The following is a 26,529-nucleotide window of genomic DNA, read 5'->3' as shown; positions in this document are numbered from 1 at the left end:
TCAATAAACACAAACATCGCCCTACAACTACCCTCAAAAAAGAAGTGACTAAACCTCTAACATTTTCCACCTTCACGTTCAACAATGATATCTACAAGTTAACCAATATCTTCAAGAAACAAGGCGTTAAAATAACCTTCAAAACCAACAATAAGAACACGAACGTCTTACACAATACTTCACACATCAACAAGACCAGCAGTTTTTTAAAATCAGGAGTTTACAGGATCAAATGCAACACCTGTGAAAAATCCTACATCGGACAGACCGGTAGAAACTTCAATACCAGATACCACAAACACACTAATGCAATAAAATACAACAGGTTTTCAGCCATCGGCCAACACATGCATGATTATAACCATTATTTCACCAATATCGAACAGGACATGGACATCCTCGAATTAGCAAACAAAGGCCCTTTACTCAACATAATGGAAAATTACTACATACACCTAGACCAATACTTCAACGCCAGTCACAGTCTCAATGAAATCTCAGAGAAACCCAACATACTCTTTGATCTATTCATCACTTTCCTCAGAAACAATAATGCAGCCAACCAAAACTCAATCCTAAGTCTAATCAAAGGTACTTTTCCGAGACAATTACCCTTTCTCCCGCACCCTTCAGCCCCGCCTTAAAAGCTCCCCACCCCCACCTCACCCCAAGCCACCCCCACTCTTCCTAACCCCCTCCTAACCCGCACGCGCCTGTCCTCCTCTCTGCCCACACTTCTCTCCCCGCCACCAATCGCACACCATCAGCTACACTACACACACTGCAGCGTGAGGTAAGCATCCTTTCACTTTATGTTAACCTTTTCCTATCTCCATTTTTTGTTTTTACCGACTTTCTCCATTTAAACAGGTCCAATTTGGTTTCCGCTAAGAACTGAGAATCAATATATCCACACGCAGTTTCCACCTTCTTCTCAACCAGAAATTCAAAAATAACTTCACGTCCAACAATCAACAACGCAACCGATCAACACAGCTTTAATACACCAAATGCCTAATTTCTCCGCTTAAGTGATCAGTGTCAAGCCGACTCGACATAAAAAGAGTATCACTCTTTACTCTCCAGACTTTGTACATACTTGTATATATGTTTATATGTGTTATTTTACATTGATTCTTTAGTATGAGGACTACTGACATCCAAGAGGTTATATTTTTACAACTCTAAGCACCCCACTTGTACTTTGTTCCAAACTTGTTTGTATATATATTATTATTTACTACTCACCTGTACCATACTAACATTTCTCATCTCATTACCACACTTCACTTTATAAATTATAAATCCATACGAATATTACAGTTAAAAATAACATGTTTTAGGATTCGACAAAAACTTATGTATGCTTTAATATGGCTGATGATGACCCCTAGGTGGGTTGAAACTAGTTCCATGTAATTTATAACATTGTAAATACATATTAGTACTGAATAGGTGGAAACATTTACTGTGTTACTATTCATATGTCATTCTCAGTTCAGTACGGACCAACAACATGAAATTCATAACCCTTGATTCTATTTGGATGTCGATGCAGTTGTTCTAAAATTGTTAACCCACAACATTAATGTTTCTCGGCTGGGAATTCAGCCATGTGGACCCACACTGAAATGTTGCTGGAATCTTTGCTGTATAACATAAAAATTGTCTCTATAGCAAATGCCAAATGTGTAGTGTTCCACAGCTTCATCATGGATAAAATGATGTGGAAAGTGGAGTGAATACCCTCTCTCCCATCTGTATGTGCCTCTCCTAATCGAAGCTACAGACAGTCTAAAAATGACAGATCTTTTTACCGGACCCTGCAGAACTTCACAAGCTGGTTTTTAATCAAGAGATGTGACAATACTTATTATGTGAAATATATATAACTCCAAACATAATAAACTTTCTACTAGATTCCTACAATATATTATGGGACTTTTTAAAATTCTAAGGACTACAAATCCAATTTCAATATGCATACATCATCATTATAGACTGTTATGCCTTTCAGCGTTCAGTCTGCAAGCCCTTGTGTATTTACTAAAACGTTGCCACAATCCTGTACTTGCAACTAGTGCTGTAGCCTCATTTACTTCTATACCTCTTATCTTCAAATTGCTAAAAACCGAGTCTAACCATCGTCGTCTTGGTCTCCCTCTACTTCTCTTACCTTCCATAACAGAATCCATTAATCTTCTAGATAACCTATCCTCCTCCATTCGCCTCACATGACCTCACCACCGAAACCAGTTTATGCGTACAGCTTCATCCATTGAGTTCATTCCTAACTTAGCCTATATCTCCTCATTCCAAGTACCCTCCTGCCATTGTTCCTACATGCTTCTACCAGCATTCACTCTCACTACTTTCATGTCCGTTACTTCTAAATTATGAATAAGATATCCTGAGTCCACCCAGCTTTCACTCCCAAAAAGCAAAATTGGTCTGAAAACAGACTGATGTAAAGATAGTTTTGTCCAGGAACCGACTTCCTTCTTACAGAATACTGTTGATTGCAACTGCGAGCTCACTGCATTAGCTTTACTGCACCTTGATTCAAGCTCACTTACTATATTACCATCATGGGAGAGCACACAACCTAAATACTGGAAATTATCTACCTGTTCCAGCTTTGTATCACCAATCGGACATTCAATTCTCTTGGCTCTCTTACCTACTGACATCAACTTGGTCTTCGAAAGGCTAATTTTCGTACCATACTCATTGCACCTATTTTCAAGTTCCAAGATTTTAGACTGAAGGCTTTCGGCACAATCTGCCATTAAGACCAAGTCGTCAGCATAGGCCAGACTGCTTACTACATTTCCACCTAACTGAATCCCTCCCTGCCACTTTATACTTTTCAGCAGATGATCTATGTAAACTACGAACAGCAAAGGTGAAAGATTACAGCATTGTCTAACCCCTGTAAGTACCCTGAACAAAGAACTCATCCTACCATCAATACTCACTGCAGCCCAATTGTCAACATAAATGCCTTTGATTGATTTTAATAATCTACAGTTAATCGCTTAGTCCCCCAGTATGGCAAACATCTTTTCCCTCAATATCCTGTCATATGCTTTCTCTAGATCTACGAAACATAACTGTCTATTCCTCTCATAGCATTTTTCAATTACTTGGCGCATACTGAAAATCTGAACCTGACAGCTCCTCTGTGGTCTGAAACTACACTGGTTTTCATCCAACTTACTCTCAACCACTGATCGCACCCTCCCTTCCAAGATGCCAATGAATACTTTGCCTAGTATACTAATCAATGAGATACCTCGATAGCTGTTGCAATCCTTGCTGTTTACTTGCTTATAGATAGGTGCAATTACTGCTTTTGTCCAATCTGAAGGTACCTTACCAACACTCCATGCTAATCTTATTATTCTATGAAACCATTTCATCCCTGCCTTCCCACTACAGTATACTTCATCATTTCAGGTCTAATTTAATCTATTCCTGTTGCTTTATGACAATGGAGTTTATTTACCATCCTTTCCACTTCCTCAAGCGTAATTTCACCAACATCATTTTCCTCCTCCCCATGAGCTTGGTTGTTTGCGACATCACCAGGAAGATTTCCGCTTATATCGAGGAGATTTTCAAAATATTCCCTCCACCTGTCCAGTGGTTCTCTGGGATCTATTATGAGTTCACCTGAATTACTCAAAACACTGTTAATTTCCTTTTTCCCTCCCTTCCTAAGATTCTTTATTACTGTCCAGAAAGGTTTCCCTGCTGCTTAACCTAGCCTTTCCAGGTTATTACAAAATCTTCCCATGACTTCCTTTTGGATTCAACAACTATTTGTTTCGCTCTGTTTCTTTTATCTACGTACAAATCCCTGTCTGCCTCAGCCCTTGTTTGGAGCCATTTCTGATAAGCCTTCTCTTTATGTTTACAAGCTGCTCTCACTTCATTATTCCACCGAGATGTTCATCTTTTCCCAACTTTACACACAATTGTTCCTAGGCATTTCCTTGCTGTTTCTACTACAGCATCACTGTATGCCACCCATTGTCTTTCTATATCCTGAACCTGCTACTGTCCATTGTGTGGAACTTCTAATTAATCGTATCCATGTACTTCTGTCTAACTTCCTTGTCCTGGAGATTTTCTGCCCTTATTCATTTGCAGACAGATTTAACTTCCTCTATCCTAGGCCTAGAGATAATTAGTGCACTAAAGATCAGATAGTGGTCTGTATCATTGAAAAATCCCAGGAAAACTCGTACATTCCTAACAGATTTTCTGAATTCAAAGTTGGTTAAGATATAGTCAATCATGGACCTTGTACCCCTACCCTCCCATGTGTAGCAGTGAATAGCCTTAAGCTTGAAGAATGTATTCATAACTGGTAAACCCATACTAGCACAGAAATCCAGCAAACACTTCCCATTCCTATTAGCTTCCATATCTTCCCCACATTTACCAATCACCCTTTCGTATCCTTCAGTTCTATTCCCAACTCTCGAATTGAAATCACCCATTAGCACTATCCTATCCTTGCTGCTGACCCTGACTACGATGTCACTCAATGCTTCATAAAACTTGTCAAATTCATCCTCATCTGGATCCTGACATTGTGAATACACTGAGACATTTCTCGTCCTAATTCCTCCGACTGCCGAATGTACCCACATCACTCGCTCATTTACGTGTCTTAACAGAAATAATGTTGCGTTCAAGAGTATTCCTGATGAACAGCCCTGTCCCACACTCTGCCCTTCCCTTTTTAACACCCGTCAGATACACTTTATAATCTCCTATTTTAACATTTTATTATTATTTTTTTTCATTTTACAACATTTTGACTCATTTCTCACAATGTTTTTTAAAAACCGTTATAACAAACTATATTAAAAATGAACCTTTTTATCACATCTGAATGTAACATTCTGATGTTTAGATAATATGTACATTTCATCTCATATCATCCAATGTAGCTGAAGATGGCCGAAGAAGGCTGAAACTTGTCCTAATTATGTAACGATTTTTTGCAATTTAAAAAATGGTATATAAATGTAGGTGGACAATTACATAACTATATTCTATTCCATTGTCAATTTTCAATATAGAATTATGATCAAGTTGATCATTTGGAAAAGTATGGTAGGATGGAGTGAAATGAAGTAATTCAAGTTTTGAATAAATTAGATGAAAATTAACTAAAATCTGGAAGAATGGGGAAATTACTAATAATACAAAAATCCATCTTGTTGAAACTCATGTATTCTCTGTTTTCTCATATGACTATGAGACCTAGACCATAAAAGCTTTGGACAAAACATGTGTTGATGTCTTTGAAATGTGGTACTGGCTTAGAATCCAATGCCAGAAGCTTAAGATTTTAAAACACCTTTCTTCTCATATCAGTGAAAGAATACTGCAGTTATCTGGACAATTGCGAGAAGACCTGGAGAAAATCTAGAGAAATTAGACATGATATAGGCTTTCGGGCTTATGCCATGTCAAGAAAATAAGGTGAAATTAGGGTGAAATTAAAATAAGAGAAATTATTCGTGGAAAGGAAGGTTGAGGGCAGTAGACTGCAACCGAATGTATAGGACAAGTGAAGACTATCACCGGTTTATCTTTCCAATGTGCCCTTAGTAAAACCAAAAATCGTCTGGGATGGCGAAGCTACGGCAGTAACCAGCAATGTCAGTGTAGTCATGACACCCAGAAATGAATAAATCAGTTCTTTTCTTTTCCTTTTTACAATTCGCTTTTATGTCGCACTGATACAGATAGGTCTTATGGCAGCAAAAATCTGTTTGTGATGATGATGATGAGGAGATGATAATTTCATCACACCAAACTACTACTACCGAGATGGTATTTATCTTCAATAAGTGAAGGGAAATCTGATGTACAGCAGAAGGAATGAGTGTGCACAGTGCATGTGTGACCAAGTACCTCGAAGTACATGGCCTCTTTCTCGTGAACTAATCAGCCCATTAACCTGGGATTTGTGCTAAATGAATCGTTGAACTACCGTCTCCTACTTTTCTAAATAAAATTTCTGAGGCAATGATAACATTAGTTTTTATTCCATCCTAAGACAACCCTTGCAAAAACAAGAATACCATTGTCATTCTGTCTAAAATATGTTTTTTTTTTTTTTTAAAAGAAAGAAGCCATACTTTTAGTGTCGTCTCAGTTAATACAACTTTAAAGCTTTTGTATCTGTTGAAACACTAATTATAACACATATAACATTATAACATACCTGTAAAAAGTATTTATTATTATTAGTGTGTCATTTTTGTTTTAAGTATGAGTAGTCCTAGTGGTGGAGAGTTCACCAATCTGTAATTTATTTGGAAGTGTAAACTTTTTAATCGGTTTGTGAAATACTATAAAGACTTTTGCCCAGTTTACAGGGGAGTTTATTCGTTCTTCCTCTTTGAATGATCAGAGTTCAATCTTTCGGTGTGAATGGTGCTTCTGCTCCAGCAGTCTTCATGAAGACAATTGATTTTGGTCATGGTTTTTTTCCCTAGGTATATTGGCAGTACTAATGGGCTTCCTTGTGATTCTAATGGACTTGCTCTTCCCAGATGAGACAACAATATTCTTTGGAAATGATCCTCTGATAGTTTATAATGAATCGTATAAAAGTAAGTATGGAATAAAAAGTAACTCTCGATGTTCATTGTTTGTTACTTGTCAGCTGTACTACACTTCTGTTGTTTTAATCCGTAGCCTCTGCGGAGATCCAGAATTTGATGGAGAAACAGAAAGATGATATGCCATCCGATGTAATGGAAATGAATCCAGAATACGAGGGTGTTAATTCTAACCGTCAACAAGAAGATACTCAGGTAATATAGCATAGACACATAATTTAGACTTGAACCAGAACTTGGTTAACTTAGGGTGCAGAAACATGCTTAAGGGAACAAAAGAATTCATCATCATTAGTCTTCAGTTCATTTCCCGGATACTGTTGATAAGCCTCTTCCCCTCTCTTTTACTCATGAATGTTGTGTTTCAGTGTCCTTTCCATAGCTGCAATATCAGTCTTGACCCTAGCCATCTAGCTGGCTCCGAGTGCACTTAGGCTATTCTTGTTGGCTTCATCCTCATCACGTGTCTGAACCATTATAGTCTGGATGTGCTGTAATTTTTCTTTTCGTCTTCTCTCCTAGCTGTAAATGCAGGTGAACTTCAACTGTTCCCCTCAGTTCGGGGTCGGTGAATATGGAGAGAGTACTCTCTTCGTTGGTGTACTATCTCTTCTGTAATATTTTGTTTCTTGAACAGCTCTTCACAAAATCTTTTCCACATAGCTCTTGATCTTCCTTCATCAGCTGTTGGTTCAATTCCCAAGACTCGATGAACCAGATGATTTTCATTTCTCCATTGGACATGACCATACTTCATTTGGTCAATCTCGGATTTCTTTAAGATATTAGTGACGTCCATTGACTCTCGAACATGTTTGTTCTTGACCCTATCTTTGACGGTTCCACCCATTGACCAGCAGGCATTGGCTGGTTTTGTCTAGCTAGCCTTGCCCATGTCATTATGGATCTCACCCTTGTCTTGTAGATCTTTCCTTTTAGTTTAGCCAGCATTCTTTTTGCATAAAACATCATTAGTTCTTTTAGATATAAGTAGCCTATCCTCATACAAATAGTTCAACTAATTTTTCAATTCTTTCATCCTCCTTACTGGATTTTTTGAAAACAAAAGAAGACGTGTTTCTTTATTTTTAAAGGAGATTCTAAATACCAATTTTCACATCCGTAACATCTTTAATTTTGACTGTACCTTTTGAAACAAACAGCATTCTTTTGTCGCACGGTACACCCTGATTCAATGTTTCACATCACTGCTGTCACTTGGGTGTTGATTACAGAACCCAGAACCTTTATCAGGGACTCGCCAGCAAGAAAAATTGCACATAGTGGGCCAAACTGCAATGAATTTTGGAAGTGCTGTCTAACTGTTGTTTAATTTTATCACACACACACACATCTGTTAAGAAGACTCCATATTTGCAGGTTCTTCACTGAAGAAAAATTATTATAACTAGTGATATATTTGCAGGTTGTGCTGATCAGACGTTCTACACTTCGTAAAGCTCAGAAGATGCTATTTCGAAAACCGGCTCCTCCAATTCCTCTTCCAGAATACGACTCTGAGTACTCAAAGGTTACTTTACCTGAGTAAGTACTGTTTTCCATAATTAACTAAAGATTATACATTTCCAAAAGAGCTTCATTTATATTCCTGAAGAAACTGAAGATTTTACTTTTATGAAACTAGTGATAATTATGATTATCTTAAGTAAAGGAAATTGAACCAATTTATATGAATGCACCATTGCATAGAAACTAACATGAACACAAGATTTTCCAAGGCTTTTTATACGTAATTGAGACAGAATTGCGTTCCTGCTTTCAACCAAATTACACTGTTGGTGTATGACAGCATTGTTGGTAACTAATTTGGTCAATGGTCGAATGTCTCATAGTGAGATTATTTACGTTTTCAGTATTGTGTTGTGTTAGTTGCCACCTCATAGAAACATTAAAAATTGATCAGTTCTATGACACAAACAAGTGATGTTGGCAATGCTACAGTGAAGTGAATCTGAGAAACTGGGTCCCTTTTATAGCTAAAGGAAAAGAAGAGAAGATACACCAAAAATTGAGATATAAGTTGGACTTACATTACAGCTGTTTGGACCGACCGACCGACTTAGAATTAGTTAAGTCACTATCACAGCCAAGCTGTTAGTTTTATATGTTCTATACCCACAGCTGTTTTCAAACAAAACAAGAATTTGTAAATGAGATTTTATGACTGTAATTATAGAATCCAATAGTACATTTTTGAACATAATCAGGATCCTGATTTGATTTTGAGGTGCAATTGATGGCTGATGATGCCTGACAAACGGGCGAAACATGTTCCAATTAGACAATTGTAATAAGGATTAGGTCCTAACTATAAGTAATTACATGTATTGAACAGGTGGTTTGTTCAAATAAACATTTGCATTTTCAGAATTATAATGAATTTCAATACGGACCCACAATGAAAATGATTACTTGTAATATTAAATCCAACCAGGCTAATATAAAGCAAATAAGTATCTCAACCTCAAAGTTAAAATCAGCAAAATTTTTAAAGACATAAGTTTCCGAAAATATTGTTTAAAAGTTAGATTAGTTCCAAAATTGTTAAAACCAGTTCAAAGAAAAAGCATTCCAACTACCATTCTAATTGGTACCCAAAATAAAGTCAATGAAATCTGGTTAAATAATGAGATCAAGTTGCTTTACAAAAAGAAGTCATTCCGTAATTTACAACTATACCGTTCACATTTATCTATCTCCTATTACTTATCCCCATTAGAATGGAATTCTTTCCAAATGTACGCTAATAATAAGTTGACATATTAAGCAAGAAACAAAAAATGTTAGACAGCAAACTCGCTCACCTTAAAGAAACCAAACCGAAATTATCTGAACAAAACACAGTAATAAAAAAACCCATTTCACCTTTAAATAACATTCCTACCATAGTTAATTTATCAAACATTTGTTTCTTAAAATCTTTTTGGTGTCAATACAGAACAGCATGTATGAGATTGATCAATTTGCTTTACATCGCACCGTTTTTCAGATAAAGAAATGTATCTTCTCAACAAAGGTTTAAAATTCAATTGGCCCAGTTCACGCAAGGAAAATGATGTTATCACTGCAATAGCGGAGGTTGAGTCCAATATAGCAAAACTTCCTTTGAAACAACAGAACGCCACTAGATAAGAAATAAAAAAGAAACTCCCCACCTTGGTCAAGGAAATACACTGACTGACAGAGCAAATGCAACACCAAGAAGGAGTGGTCAGAACTTTATGCCAATTGCAGGGTAGACTGACGTCACTGAGGTATGCTCATGATGTGAAATGCGCCGCTGTGCTGCGCACGTAGCGAGCGATAAATAGGACACGGCGTTGGCGAATGGCCCACTTCGTACCGTGATTTCTCAGCCGACAGTCATTGTAGAACATGTTGTCGTGTGCCACAGGACACGTGTATAGCTAAGAATGCCAGGCCGCCGTCAACAGAGGCATTTCCAGCAGACAGACGACTTTACGAGGGGTATGGTGATCGGGCTGAGAAGGGCAGGTTGGTCGCTTCGTCAAATCGCAGCCGATACCCATAGGGATGTGTCCACGGTGCAGCGCCTGTGGCGAAGATGGTTGGCGCAGGGACATGTGGCACGTGCGAGGGGTCCAGGCGCAGCCCGAGTGACGTCAGCACGCGAGGATCGGTGCATCCGCCGCCAAGCGGTGGCAGCCCCGCACGCCACGTCAACCGCCATTCTTCAGCATGTGCAAGACACCCTGGCTGTTCCAATATCGACCAGAACAATTTCCCGTCGATTGGTTGAAGGAGGCCTGCACTCCCGGCGTCAGCTCAGAAGACTACCATTGACTCCACAGCATAGACGTGCACGCCTGGCATGGTGCCGGGCTAGAGCGACTTGGATGAGGGAATGGCGGAACGTCGTGTTCTCCAATGAGTCACGCTTCTGTTCTGTCAGTGATAGTCACCGCAGACGAGTGTGGCGTCGGCGTGGAGCAAGGTCAAATCCGGCAGTAACTGTGGAGCGCCCTACCGCTAGACAACGCGGCATCATGGTTTGGGGCGCTATTGCGTATGATTCCACGTCACCTCTAGTGCGTATTCAAGGCACGTTAAATGCCCACCGCTACGTGCAGCATGTGCTGCGGCTGGTGGCACTCCCGTACCTTCAGGGGCTGCCCAATGCTCTGTTTCAGCAGGATAATGCCCGCCCACACACTGCTCGCATCTCCCAACAGGCTCTACGAGGTGTACAGATGCTTCTGTGGCCAGCGTACTCTCCGGATCTCTCACCAATCGAACACGTGTGGGATCTCATTGGACGCCGTTTGCAAACTCTGCCCCAGCCTCGTACGGACGACCAACTGTGGCAAATGGTTGACAGAGAATGGAGAACCATCCCTCAGGACACCATCCGCACTCTTATTGACTCTGTACCTCGACGTGTTTCTGCGTGCATCGCCGCTCGCGGTGGTCCTACATCCTACAGAGTCGATGCCGTGCGCATTGTGTAACCTGCATATCGGTTTGAAATAAACATCAATTATTCGTCCGTGCCATCTCTGTTTTTTCCCCAACTTTCATCCCTTTCGAACCACTCCTCCTTGGTGTTGCATTGTCACTGTCAGTCAGTGTAAATACCAACTCTGATCTCACCCTTTTAAAGTTAACCCATGAACTAAACACCAAAATAAACTATAATAATATCATTGTTACTAAAGCGGATAAAGGAGGGACCACCATTTTTATAAACAAGAAAGATTACAGTAGAAAAACTGAAGGATTTTTTTCATGTATGTCTTATTTAATTGTAAATTATAGTTAAAATTCAACAGAATTTAAAAACACTACATAAAAACTCAACGTTTCTGCTTAAGGAACAAGAGTATCAAAAGTTAATTAACATGAATCCAAATTTACCCACAGTAAAAGCATTGCCTAAAATTCATGAAAAAGAAATACCCATTCGACCAATCATCAATAGTAGAAATAGCCCTACATATTACACCCTTCCGGGCTTCGAATAGACGACCCATGCATAAGACTGCCTCTGCGTAACCTGGTACACAACCACAGATGAGACTATAGTGAAGAGCGGCTCGGAATTGCCTAACGAGCTTCGAACCGCTCCCCCTCCTACTTTCTGTGCTGGCCTCGGCAGCTCGAGCACTTGGGAAGTGGTACGTTCGCAAGAAAAAAAAAAAAAAACAACAAATAGTTAAGATGGAGCCTTATGTAATAACTAGCGATGTACCCGTGCTTCGCTACGGTATTCTACATTGTATTCGAATATCGAAGTAAATAGTGTACATGCAGTAAATAAGATTGTTTTAAAATTGCATGTCTCTTAGCATTATCCGAGAAAGAGCATGGGGTGGTCCCCGTACGTTGTTTCCAATGTAAAGTGTTTGTTACGGATTTGTGATATAATGGCAGGCTCACTTGCCTACTGCCATTCACAATCGAGTTGGGAAGTTTACATTATAATTGCAGGCCCCATTGCCTACTACGCGGACAGAATCGATTTGGGGAGTTTTTGTTAAAATGGCAACCCCCCTTTCCTACTTCCAGACAGATTACAGTTGAGGAGTTTCTATTATAATGGCAGGCAATTACCCTACTATCACTCGAAATTTAGTTGTGCAGTTATCATTATAATGCCAGGCCCATTTTCCCACTGCCAGCCAGCTTACTGCCAGTCTCACTAAGTTGGTGAGTTTCTATCAAAATAGCAGGCCACTATGCCTAATGCCAGTCACATTTTAGATGAGGACATTTCTTTATAATGGCGGGCACCCTTGCCTACTGCCAAACACAATCGGGTAGGGGAGTTAAAAAAAACTGCATGCTCACTTGCCTTCTGCAAGTCAAATCGAGAAGTGAACTATTCATTACAATTGTAGGCCTTCTTTACTAATGACAGTTACACAGGAGTTGGGGAAGGAACCCTTTCCTACTGCCAGTCAAAGTCGGTGTGTGGAGTACTGATTACAATAGCAGACCCACTCTTTCTCGATCGCTACAAATCGACATCACTGAATATATATAGATCGACATACGAAAGTATATGCGTGTTTAAAATATTGAAGACCTTCATTTACAGATTAACCGCTACTAAACGTACGTCATATCGACAAAGGATTATACCATAAGACACGCCGGATTTAGTGGCCTAAATGGCTGGTCCTATGATATGTCATCTATTCTTGGGTCAAATTGAGTTAGAAACGTGGAACAGGGTAAAGGTTTTGTAAGGTTATCTCACATTACATTACTTTTCGGATAATTATGTGACAGCTACATACATAGCATTTGGCTCACATATGGCTACTGGGTGGGCCAATTTTCGTGAAGAGTTTGATGATTCTGTATTTGATATAAGTAATTGAAAGTATGAATTATGCATGTGAAAATTCCAAATTGACTTAACATTGATTAATAGAGAAAAATCAAACGTAAAAGGGATACAGATACGGCAAAGGTCATAAGACCAAGGTTGTAGATCATTCCAAATTGAATGGAGATTGTGCAATCCGTTATGTGATAGGAATTTCCGAAGGTCTGCACTATCATTAAAATTGCCTGCATATTTCGATATTCTTCGCGGATAAAAAATGAAAAATTTAATGATCTTGGATGTTTTCCGTTCGTTACAGGCTAAAACGTATAATTTTGTCAAATTTCAATTATCTTCTTTTTCTTTTGGCAGATAATGCAGCAATCTGGATTTTGAGCGAGGCAGGTAAAAATTAGGACTTTCAGGAAACTAAACCAAAAATTATGGAGAATGTCATTATTACCCCTTAAACGGAAAGCTGTACGAAAATTTCGCCAAAATAGTCAGTGTAGAGGCACACAGTCGTTACGATTTAATTTATATAGATAAGGAATCTGCTCCATGTAAAACACCTTTTGGGCTATGTCCCCTGGACTTAACCTGCAAAAGTGACCATTCATGATATCTCCCTTATGAATCCTCCTGACGAAAAAATGCACACGAAAAAAAGGTTTAGAGGTGGAATTCCATCACGTTTGGTCGATTTCCAGTCAGGTTGGTCTTGTTCTGTATATATTGTGGAAGAGTAAAATCACCATTTTGGTTCCCTATAAACCGCCAGTCCATTCCGGAACATGAAATGTTATTTACGTTTAAAACCTACCTTTGGACAGGTGGATGCTAAATTTAAATTTTGGTTCGAATGTCTTCAGTAGTTTTCAAGTTGTAAGGAATACGCTTTACACGCACCCGCTCGTGAGTTAAGTCTGATGGGACTTGTACAGAAAAACGGTCCGTTAATGGTATCTCCCTTATTAATCCTCGTATCGAAATGATGCACATGAGAAAAAAAGGTTTAGAAATTAATTTCTACCAAGGCAGGTAGTTTTAAATTAACGTTGGTTGTGTATATTTTGTGGAAGTGCAAAATCACTGTTTCGGTTTCGTATAAACCCCCAGTCAGTTCACGGATTTAGAAACAATATTTGCCCTAAAACCTATCAAGGACAGGTGTATTCTAGATATGAGTCTTGGTGGAAATACATCCAGTAGTTTATAGCACTCGCGTACATACGGCGTAATTAAGGAAGAAAATAATACAGTTAAGAAAGTTGAAAGTAATAGAAAATGGATTATAACTGAGGACAGCCGGATAACGACAAATATGTAAATGCCAAGTTAATGTATTGGAAAATCAAATGCCCCTCAATAAATTATGCTAGTGTGAGTTATGGATATAATAAAGCGGTAACAGAGGAGAAATTTAGGTCCAGTGATTCCTAGCTAAACAAATAATAAGAAGATGACTAATGGTGTTATTACTTAATCTATTCGAGGGCGGTTATAACATCCAACGATATTCCGCCAATATCCCGCAGATAGGCCGATTGACGCCTCTCTTGCCTTCTACCCAAGGAACAACCACGAATTTAAAAGCATGATGAGGAAAATGGCAATACGTTACTTCCCTGCTGGCATGCAGTCAGAGACGTTGCTATGGTAACCTGTAGGTTCGTTGTCGGTCTGTCGGTCACTCAATGCAGAGCATGATACCAGCGGAAAATTGTAAATTTTCCGTCATTTGAAGAGTAAGGTAAATTATGAACATAACGAAAGTTGTTTATAATGAAGAGACGTTTCACGTACGGTAAACGAAGTTTACAGAAAATCAATAGTATAAGAGAAAATGGAGGAAAACCATTCTGGTTTTCCTATAAACCCCCCATCCATTCAAAGATTTTAAAATGATATGCATATTGAAACCTTCCCTGGGATGAGTATACTCTAAATATGAAGTTTGGTTGAGATCTATCCAGCCGTTTCGTAGTGATGGTGGAAAAACCATTCAGGTTTTCCTATAAACCCCCCGTGTATTCAAAGATTTTAAAATGATATGCATATCGAAACCTTCCCCGGGATGAGTATACTCTGAATATGAAGTTTGGTTGAGATCTATCCAGCCGTTTCGACGTGATGGTGGAACAGACAAACAGACAGACAAACAGACACGAAACGTAAAAACCACCGATTCGGCCTTGAGTTGACCTAAAACGGATAAATATCTGAAAAATCGGCAAAACAAAACAAATTACAGACAGCGGACCCCCTACAATTTTATTTATATAGATATGAAAGTAGGATTCTCTGGGTTCAACTGCCTACTGGATACTGCTTAGCACTGCTACAAATGACAAGAATCATATAATGGGGGTTACGAATACTAATTTATTCAAAAATGACATAATTAAAAAAAATACATCCCTATACAATGAACTCTCCGCATACGGGAGGAAAAGAAAATAACTAACACTTTAAATTCGACTTGCCTGAGGGCAAGAAGTAAGTATAAATAACCACCTAATCGATTAGGTGGTTATTTATACTTACTTCTTGATTAAACATCGATACGGTCATGAAATGGACAACTTGTAATTGCCTGAGGGCGTCGTCTGCACAAAGGTATAATTGAGGTTTTGCGACCACTATCATCTATCTTTCCCTCATTAGTTCATACCGTTGTCATTACATTTTAATATTCTGTTGATCACACTCGCACCGTGATATGAGCTGATGTCCCCCTACTTGATACATACTGTTCTTAGCACGTAATTAACCGGTTCCTGCACTACATGATTACCATATTAAAAGAGATATTTACATAATACATGGACAAAAACACACATCCCATTGAGCTAAACCCCGGACTTCCCTTATCTGCCACCAGGACAAACAACGTTGAACATTGGTTCTGCTTGAACTCAAACAAAGCACACATCATGCATAAATGGGGCCCTTCTTGTAAGAAAAAAACATGGTTATCACTGTCTTCTGCCCCGGCGCAACTTAATGGAAGCTTGCCCAAGGTGGCTCATTCTGACCCGGGGCTCGAACTGGACGACTCCCAACGGAGAGGTACACTCCTGAAATCCCTAAACTAGATATGGTCTCATACTACTGGATGTTGGGGGAGATCCATAATCATTTATTAATTACCTTCAAAATCGCCGTGATATTATCATTGCATAAGTGTTCTTAGCTGAACCATTTAAAACAAACAAACGAGCATGGTGTGGAGGCCTAGAGCCGAGTCTTACGACAATAGCCCGGCAGGGCCACTCTGTCGCGAAGGGAGAGGAGCAAACACGCACAAAAAAAGAAGGTCAGGTCATTCGCTTTCGTACTACCATCACTCATTCATTGGCCACGCCAGATTTTTCTCTCAATTACAATGTCCAGCCCTCCTTTCTCGGGTATGGCCCACTTCATTTGTTTATTCATCTTACCGCAGAATTCCCAAGAGATACTCATTTACTCTCTACCTTCTCATTCTTATCGTTGAGCGCCGAATGTGCGCAACATCACTTCCAAATTATCTCATCGTAACATTATCTGGGCGTTCGGACCTCTCATTACATCTCATATCGCGTATCTTCTTTCCTTGGGCATAGGACTCTCATGATTCCTCAGTTCCATGCTTCTCATCCTCTTCGCTCAGCGCCCAAAGTTATGCACATTTTATATTTTGACCACACATTAAAGACTCTGGCTTCCCTGGGTCTCATGCCGGTTACAGACAAAAACTCCAGACAATTCTGGTTAAATAATCAAGAACCACGGAAAACTTGCAAACACAATTTACACCATGAACCTCACAATTATACCTAAATAACACATTTATGTACCTCACTCGGTCAGGATCTCTTCTCTCTTGCTGCACATGCAATTATTATATGTATAAGCTCGCATGCATCGTCTGACTGACCCATGAGTTTCCCCAGCTTATACGATAGCCATCTTGGACATTAGCTAACAGCCTTCGGACATGGGTTTCCCTGCTCATCAACACTATTGTTCCAACCACCCCTAGGGGAACTCAAATATTCTCCTATCCTTGTTTCCCATACTTGCTAGGATATTCTACATATTACTAACGATAATCCCTCACGATAAACTAATCATTAAGAGAAAAATGGGTTGTCCAGGGAGTTAGCTCCCTTGAATTTACGTTAACATGATCAAGAACAATAAAATTTCCATATTAGGACATGCATTATTTTACAGCATTTAAGTATTACAAAGGAAAAGCTCATCATACGCCCCGGTTATACTATAACGTGCTAAGAAAATTATATTTGACATCAACTCATCTGTTTGGTGGCCGTGGTTTTTCCTTCCATGGGAGACCCATGGTGGAGCTTACTGCTGCATGGCCTCGGCGCTGGAGTCGAGCGTGCTGTCCTTCGATCCTCGTCCACACAAGTCCGTCATCCTGGTTAGCTCGTCCAATGCTGAAATCTTAGAGTAATCCAAAGGGTAACACTCCACAACTCGTCACACGGTCCTCTGTTTACCGTGACACACACACAGAATTCACACCATGAACAAGCAGGTCATTCTAATCACAGCGGGTGCGTTCACAGCATGAATCGGGTGGCTCACGAGACTCGAGAACCCTGATTCAGAGTAGCGATTTGGATGATACCAATTTATTGATATCACGTACTCATCTAGGCCGGCATTGTCCATAGCCAACTCCCGCTACTCCTTTATGAATTATGCTCGCGGCTTAATTAATTGACACGCGGCATAGAGACATTTGCCAAGGCTCGCTTGGCTTCCCATCTACACTTCACAAGGCTTTTGTATTTCACGGCCGCGACGGACACAATAACACTGTCTTAGTATGCAGTCAATAGGTTTCGGACTGTAAAAACTGGAACACAATGTAACACACTGTCCTCTCTCAGCGACCCGCTAGGAACTGTCTCCAGCCAGGGCCAGCCCGGCTTTAATTATCTTTACACCGGAAGACTGGGGGTGTAAACGTTTTACGGTTCATTAAGGATAACAGCTCCTTTCATCCCAGGAATTCAAGACATTTAAATGGTGCGTATTGTAACCCTCTCTTTCATCTCTTATTTGAACCAGGTGTGATCTACTGACGATCGGCAGTTCTTACGTAATTTGGTTCCCGCCTTTTAATTATTCCATTAGCGTCTTCTGGTAGGTAGAGTCATCTTTGAGCGTGATTCTTAGCTTGGGGGACGTTTTACATCCACACGTGTTTGCAATCTGTTAGCACTGGATATCTGGTGACCTCCTTTCATCCCTTGAATAAAGTATTCCATATTTTCAGTCTGGGATACGCAGAAAATTCAGCTCTATTCATTGGTGTGCCTCCCATAATTTTCCCATGTCTAGATCAAAATATCCTATAATTTTTACGTGCCAAAATTCGACGTTGGCACCCGTGAAACGTGCATAAAAAACAGAAATTCCTTCTGTTAGTTTGGAGCCCTGGGAAACTAGGCCACACCTCGGGGCGTGTTTGACTATCGTAGCGTCGCGTCATATCTCCAACTCTGTCTGCGAGTTGAGAGGGCTTTTTCACAAGGGCTTGGCTCCAGCCCAACTTTTGCTTTGTTTTCCAGGCGATCTTTCGCAGGTTCCGTTCTGGCCAGGCGCTGCTCGATCCCCGTCGCCCATCATCCTACCAATGACGCGACTTTTAGAAGTGATTTTAATAGGGTAGAAAGGCACCTATGATTTCAGTGAGCTGTAGAGGACACTGTACGGTTTCATTATAAAACTTCAAAATTCATACACAGTTTTCTTAAAAAGCATTATAAATTCAATAATGATTCCCCAATTAGAAACTCAATAGATTTTTGCAAAAGATTAAATAAATTCAACCTACAGTACAACCCAATCACATCACACGTTCTTTTGACATTACAAACATGTATTCAAATGTTCCAACCAGTGAAACCAAAAATATTATTAAAAGTAATATTTCTAGATACAGCAACCTCAATAAATTTGAAATAGAAGTATTCATTAAATTATTAAATTTTGTGTTAAATAACAATTATTTTACCTTCATCGGTAAGATTTACCATCAAAAAGGTTTAGCTATGGACGATCTCATTTCAGGAATTTTAGCAGATATATACATAGACAGTTTAGAACATAATACAATAGTGACAAAAATAAGAGGGCTCAGTTTATGGCTCTGGTATGTAAATGACACTTTTGTAATAATGAACAAACAACACAGCAATAGTGATGAAATTCTTGACTTTCTAAATTATATAGTTCACAACATAAAATTCACAAAAGAAGATGATAATAATGGCTTCAATTTTCAATATAATGCAGCAATAATAAGTTTGCGTTTCAAATATACAGAAAACCAACCCATGCCCCAATAACAATAAAAAATAACTTTCTACATTCAAATTCCCATAAACAGCCTAGTATACAGAGCATTTAAAATCCCCCTCTCGCCCAAAGATAGGTTTTATGGTGATGATGTTATAGTAAAGGGCTAGGAGTGGGAAGGAAGCAGCCATGGCCTTACTTAACCCCTCAAGCTGGCAGTGTAATCCCCAGCTGCTCACTTCGCAGGCGGTGTTTAGAAGCTCAATAGATGTTTAGAAACCAAGTTAAAGAATTCATAATGTTAAATATACGGGTACAAAACATAATGTAATGAAACTTTTAGGACTACCTACCAGTGTTTTTCAGTAAATATATGATGACAGCAGTTCAGTGTTGTCCGTAACCATTGGCAATATTAGCAATAAATATATAATTGGGATGAGTTTCACATTTGTTACCTAATTCTTTCGGGAATATTCACAAAGCAAGAAATATTTTCGTTGGCAGTCTGAAAATTTTTAAGCATAATTTCCAGGAAAGGATGATTTTTAAAAGCCTTTTGGGCTCCGTACATGTATCCCGTGTAAAAAAAAAAAAACCAAACTTAATATCACAAGATGAGTTCAAAGCTGTCCCATGCCATTGCTTGAAAAAATGCAGGAGCTTCTGAAAATCCACCCCTGGTGAAATGGCTTTTCAGCATGGGTTTCTGCATTATCCCCATCAACATTACAAGCCCTAAAACACATAAATGTCCTCCCCTGTCACTGGCTCACACTTCTTGGTGCACAACCTTCGTTTTAAGAGGGCGCCAAGTATGCATTTTGTCTCTCGAACAATTAGGGCAATCACTTTATTGCCAAAAACCTGCGGAAAAGCATCTAAAACAAACTCAAAAAGCTTTTTGGTAACCGGCACACCCGTGAGGGTGATCTTTTGTGTGCTCGCGACGAAATCTACCTCTTGCTGCAACCAGCGAACAGCGACAAAGTTATTACATTTGAAGCTGTTTCTTCTTCATCAGCGCTGTCTGCCACTTCTGCAGTAACCTCTTGCTTTGCATAGACACTGTCGTATCACTACTGAAAACATTTCTTCCTGTACATCACTTCCACTACCGTCATCTATCAAAGGAATAATCTCTGCGCGCATAAGAGAACGAGACAGCCTCGCCATTCTTCTGCAACTGAGTAGCCTATAGGCTGTGAAGCAAAAAGTGCCTGCTAAGTACTTTCGGTACTTCTCCTTTATAAGTGGCAAGAATTTTCAAGTTTGATATAGTTCACAAAGCATTCTCGAGATGGCAGGAAAGGACATGATATCTTCTAAAGCAATTTCCTTGAAACTGAACAGAGCACATTTCATGTTCTATCCCTGATTGATACGAGTTAAAAGCAACATATATTTATCAATTTTGTATCAGTTCTAACTATGGAACAGAGAAGGCAGGAAAGTACACAACTTCTTAATTCATAAGGTGAAAAAGGATCCCAGAAAGCAACAATGATGTGTGTGTAATAGGCATTCTAAATTCCGCCTCCGCTGGCTGTTTATGGAATGTCGAACTGACTGAATGAGTGTAGTCCACCAGATGTACAATGAACACTGAACCACCTTGAGTGGTTAAGGTACAGCCAAAGCATTTGCCTGGTGTGAAAATGGAAAACCATGGAAAACCATCTTCAGGGCTGCTGACAGTGGGGTTCAAACCCACTATCTGACGGCTACGTGACCCAAACCGAGCAGCCACTCACTCGGTCTAGAAAACAGAACTCAGAGTATAGGTAAAGCATGGGTGTTGAACCTTGCCTATGCTAGCAATACGTGTACACGCGGGCGCAAGGCTCTTCCACTCAGTCGGCTTTTACAACCCTATGTGGGTGACTTATGGCTGTGCACGTCTACAACTGACAGGCTCTACACGTAATGGTTGAAAAATTGAGGAAGCATACAGTAATGATAAATGGAAGACATCTTCCAAATACACTGAGGAATGATTATTCCTTGTCCTAAGCAGCACAGTTCCTTGTATATGGAAAAAATATATCATATAAAAGAAGTTAAATATCTGGAGGCACTATGAAGTGTATCTCGTGACTACAAGAGCATTACAGGAGAGGACAGGAAAGTCTTAAGAGCCGAATTATCAAATGATGTTTAGTCTGTGAGTGTACTGTATTATAGAATAGTTTATAAAAGCATGACGTTTTTCTACAGAAGAGATGTAATAGCAGCATAGTATTCGGTATTATTTTGCTTCACAATTATTCATAGCGGAGTTGAACATGTTGATCCCTGAAAAAAGCCTTTCATTTCGTATTTTGTTGTTTATGTGAACCTGCAAAGTAAAGTATATATTTTCCTGGTACTCGGTGATTACAAAGCATGTTGTTTTGTGCATTCTATGCAAATTTATTAACTTAACCATTGTCGTTTGCAAATGCCATGGTGAACACATTTAATTATGTATGCTGGACATTATCCTTATATACAACTATCTTTACACACTGCTGACTATATACTTCTGCAAGTCCTGATATCTATGCTCCCGTTGTTCATTGATGATCCCCAGAATGTCCTTTCTGGAAACTGTTTCTGCCTTAAAGCACCTGCACATTTCCATTTTTCCCTAAAATTCACATGACTGCTCCAGTGGCAGGGAGGGACTCTCCTCAGAGGCACCCCTACCCAGTGAGTGGTGCCCCTGCCTATTTGAGTCGCAAAGCACACTGACCCAGTGTGTAACATCTGGTAAGGGTCCCAGCTCAGGGTTACGAGTGAAGAACTCAATGGCATCTATGGCGGAGAAGGTGGACTTCAGTACGGTGGAGATAGTGGAAGAGGCAGCCTTGGACTCGGGAATAAATAAATGTACAATTTAGAGAGACCAATGGCTTTGGACAGATGAGGCTCTATAGGCGCGTTGATGTTGTTGTTGTTTGAGTCATCAGCCCATAGTCTGGTTTGATACTGCTCTCCATGCCACCCTATCCTGTGCTAACCTTTTAATTTCTACATAACTACTACACTATATCTGCTCTAATCTGTTTGTCATATTCCATTCTCTTTCTTTCTGACCTAGTTATCGTCCATGTTTCACTTCCATACACTGTCACGCTCCAGACAAAAGCATTCAAAAACATTTTTCTAATTCCTATATTAATGTTCGTGGTCCTACCCAAGTAACAATATTTGTCTCCTTCCTTTAAGACTTCATTTCCTAATCTAATATTGCCTGCATCACCTTACCTTGTTCGACCGCACTCCATTACTTTTGTTTTTAACTTATTAATTTTCATCTTGTATTCCTTCTCCAAGACTCTGTCCATACCATTCAGCAATTTCTCCAGATCTTTTGCACAATAAGATAAAATAACAATATCATCGGCAAATCTCAGGGTTTTGATTTCCTCTCCTAGAACTTTGATTCCCTTTCCAAATTCCTCTTTGATTTCCTTTATCACCTGTTCTATGTAAACATTGAAAAGGAGCGGGGACAAACTGCAGCCTTGCCTCATTCCTTTCTGGATTGCTGCCTCTTTTGCAGAGCCCTCGATTCTTATCACTGCAGACTGATTTTTGTATATATTGTAGATAATTCTCCTTTCTCGGTATCTGATCCCAATCACCTTCAGAATCTCAAACAGCTCGGTCCAATCAACATTATCGAATGCCTTCTCTAGATCTACGAAAGCCATGTACGTGGGCTTATCTTTCTTAATTCGGTCCTCTAAGATCAGATGTAAAGTCAGAATTGCTTCATGTGTTCCCACATTTCTTCTGAAGCCAAATTGATCTTCTCCCAACTCAGTTTCAACTTGTCTCTCCATTCTTCTGTAAATAATACGTGTTAAAATTATGCAGGGGTGAGATACTAAACTAATGGTACGGTAGTTTTCACACTTGTCAGCAGCAGCTTTCTTGGGAATAGGTATAACAACATTTTGCTGAAAATTGGACGTTACTTTTCCTATATCGTACATCTTACACATTAAACGGAATAGCCTCTCCATGCTGGTTTCTCTTAAGGCAGTCAGTCAGGGTATGTCATCAATACCCGGTGCCTTGTTCCTACTTAGGCCTCTCAAAGCTCTGTCGAATTCTGACCTCAAAATTGGGTCTCCCACGTCATCAGTATCAACCAACAGCCTCTTCTTGTTCCAGAACCCTATCATCGACTTCTTTACCTTCATACAATTGTTGGATATATTCCTGCCATCTTTCTGACTTGTCTTTTTTCCCAAGAAGTGGTTTTCCATCTGACCTTTCAATATTCACATACCTCGTTTTCCTTTCTCCAAAGGTTTCCTTGATTTTCCTGTATGCAGCATCTATTTTTCCTAGGACCATACAACCTTTAACATCCTTGCACTTCTCTTTCAGCCATTCTTCCTTAGCTGTCCTGCACTTTCTATCTACTTCATTCTTTATTTGCCCGTATTCTTTTCTGCCCTCCTCATCTTTTGCATTCTTGTACTTTTGTCGTTTGTCAATCAAGTCTAGTATCTCTTGAGTTATCCACTGTTTCTTAGTTGATCTTTCCTTTCTTCCTAACTTTTCTTCAGCAGCCTTACTGATCTCATTCTTCATGACTGTCCGTTCTTCCACTACTGTGTTTCCTTCAGCCTTTTCATTTTGTCCTTGTGTTACATGTTCCTTGAAACAATTCCTCACACTCTTTCAACTTGTCTAGATCCCAACGCCTTGCATTCCTTCCTTTCTTCAATTACAGATGGCATTTCATGACCAATAGGTTGTGGTCAGAGTCCACATCTGCGTCTGCTCCTGGGAAAGTTTTGCAATCCAACACCTGGTTTCTGAATCTCTGCCTAATCATAATGGAGTGAAAGAGAATCTTTCCGAATTTAAAGAAAGATCTACAGTTCACATGCATGACACAAGATACAAGCATCATCTGGATACACCTTACTCCAGGCTTAGTAAAAGCACAAACAGCCACTGTTATCAACAGCTTAAGATGTACAATAAGCCTCCACTGCCTATTCGAACATTAGACAATAGTGCATTTAACAGGGTACTGTCACAATTTTTAAGGAAAAAGGCATTTTATAGTGTAGAAGAGTATCTAGAATGTGGTATTCCAAAAACTGACCTAATATAGGTAGCTAAAATGATTTTTCTAATGACCTAGGCATTATGACTAAGATATTGTATATAGATTATTTTTATTAATACTGACAGTACCTAGTGTACATTTTCTGTACTTGATGGTGGAAGAATAAAATATCTAAAGTAAATTTGATACCTTCCAGTGTCTCCAGGTCTCGTCCATGTATACAGCCGTCGTTTGTGGTGTTTGAACCAAGTGTTAAAGATGAGCCTTACCCCTTAAATTTCATATTCCTCATGCTTAACTTTGTTGTAGCTTACAAATTCTTCTCTGACCAGTATGAATACTCCCTTTCCTACCATTCTTATCCTGCCTATGATAACCAATCCAGTTCTGTGAGAACATTTCTGCATCCATAATATGACTTCTCAGCTGAACAGTCCTCTTATCACAGCTCTTTAGTCTACCCTCTTTCCCTGAATGTACCTCTCTATTACTCTTCTAAGTACCCACTCTGTAATCATTTAAATCACTGATCACCCTCCAGTCAGTATCCTTCCCACTGATGACCACCTCAGCCCAGCTCCCATACCTGCATCCCCAACTATGTTAGTAACCCTACCTATTCCTGCTTGTCTTAGGTTGTTGGTACCAACATAGAAAATTACCACCTTCCCCTTACCCTCCTCCTTTCGTCTTACAACCCTTTTCCAACTCCCTCCTTCATCCTTTCCTCTACATTTCCCTTCCTTCTTGCCTTACCCCTCTTCTGTAATACTTCCCTGTTTCTACCTGCAGTGACTCATAATGATTCCTCTCCTGAACTCACTCCCTTAGCCCTGATTTTCCTTCCCTGTAAAACATTAGCCCACCTGTCTTCCTCAACTTCTCCCCTTTCTTTCCCTCCCTCTTGCCTGCCAACAATACCTTGTACATGGATTGAGGAAGACCTATCTTCATTCCTGTCCTTTGTTAAAAGCCTAATTATCTCCCTCAAATTCGCCCTCTCTTCCCTCATCATCCTTAATGCCCCCCACACCCACATTCTCTATACCTGCCTTCCTGAGCTATTCTTCTTCATACAAATATGAAATATTATAAAAATATAAACAGAAATAAAATAGGTAGCTTATTCTGTTAATAAAAAAAATATGTACCAGAAGAAAGAAATACTGTATACTAAGAAGATAGATAAGCACCCTGAAGATGTAATCAAGTTGATGGAAATTGGAAATAGTGTGATTTCAAAACAGTCTCAGCACTAGAGCCCCATAATGGAAAAAATTAAAATAAAAGTCTTTAACTCTGTGCACTCTCTTACTGGACCGATTACCTAGATTTTAGGGCCCCTTTAAATAACAAGCATTCACTTCTTTCTATCATCGGCCCAACACCCACATGACGTGTTCTCAGGCATAAAAACACCGTGTGGCTTCATCACAGCCCCTGCTCATTTTTTTTTTTTTCAGTTGAAGCAAACAATATTGGCTTAACAATTACCATCATCTCCCAAAATACAATGCTCCTCCTAACAAACATCCCAACATAATAACCATCTGTACCTTTCTTAATATATGTGTGTGTGTGATATATTTAAATTTCTGTTATTAAGCCTGATTTTGTTTTTCTGTTTAGGTATCCTGATCATTCACATGGCTCACGAACCAGGTTACATATCAACTGAGAGATCACTTTACACTGGTTCAATCAATCAATCAATACTGATCTACATTTAGGGCAGTTGCCCAGGTGGCAGCCATAAAGCCATTCTAATTTATTTGTACAAGATTTTATACATTTCTCAGCTTTATGGTTTGATTGTAAAAAATATCTGAGTAACATACAGTTTGATTCAATACTTGAAACAATACAACAGTATTCATTCTGATCATTTTATTACTGAGAGCAACTGATGTGTTAAAATACCTCCTTCCTGACCTATCTTTTCCTGTTCATAGAAAAGTATTTAAAATGTGCTATTGAAGTTGGGAAATGAAAAAAAAAAAAATACTCACCTATGCAAGACTACAGTTATTGCACACATTGTAGAATAATAATATTGGTTTTACGTCCCACATGTTTCAGAGACATCCAGGTGCTGGAATTTTGTCCCAAGAAGTTCTTTCATGTGCCAATAAATCTACTGACATGAGAGTAACCTATCTGAGCACATT

The 26,529-nt window shown here is 39.4% G+C and overlaps 1 protein-coding gene across 1 annotated transcript in view; it reads left to right on the top strand.

Annotated features, from left to right (window-relative positions):
- The window catches only part of LOC136875041 (dual oxidase maturation factor 1), an 80,504-nt gene extending 54,281 nt beyond the window's left edge, over positions 1–26,223 (top strand). The window contains exons 7-10 of the mRNA XM_068227963.1: positions 6,525–6,641; positions 6,727–6,845; positions 8,077–8,195; positions 25,991–26,223. Coding sequence (XP_068084064.1) covers positions 6,525–6,641; positions 6,727–6,845; positions 8,077–8,195; positions 25,991–26,039 — 404 coding nt within the window. The 3' untranslated portion in view covers positions 26,040–26,223. The remainder of the gene's footprint in view (positions 1–6,524; positions 6,642–6,726; positions 6,846–8,076; positions 8,196–25,990) is intronic.
- The last annotated feature ends 306 nt before the right edge of the window (positions 26,224–26,529 follow it).

The sequence above is a fragment of the Anabrus simplex genome, chromosome 5 (genome assembly GCF_040414725.1).
Source record: "Anabrus simplex isolate iqAnaSimp1 chromosome 5, ASM4041472v1, whole genome shotgun sequence".
Lineage (NCBI taxonomy): Eukaryota > Metazoa > Arthropoda > Insecta > Orthoptera > Tettigoniidae > Anabrus > Anabrus simplex.
The sequence above is the reverse complement of the archived record's forward strand: the minus strand, read 5'-3'. Positions and strand labels throughout refer to the sequence as shown.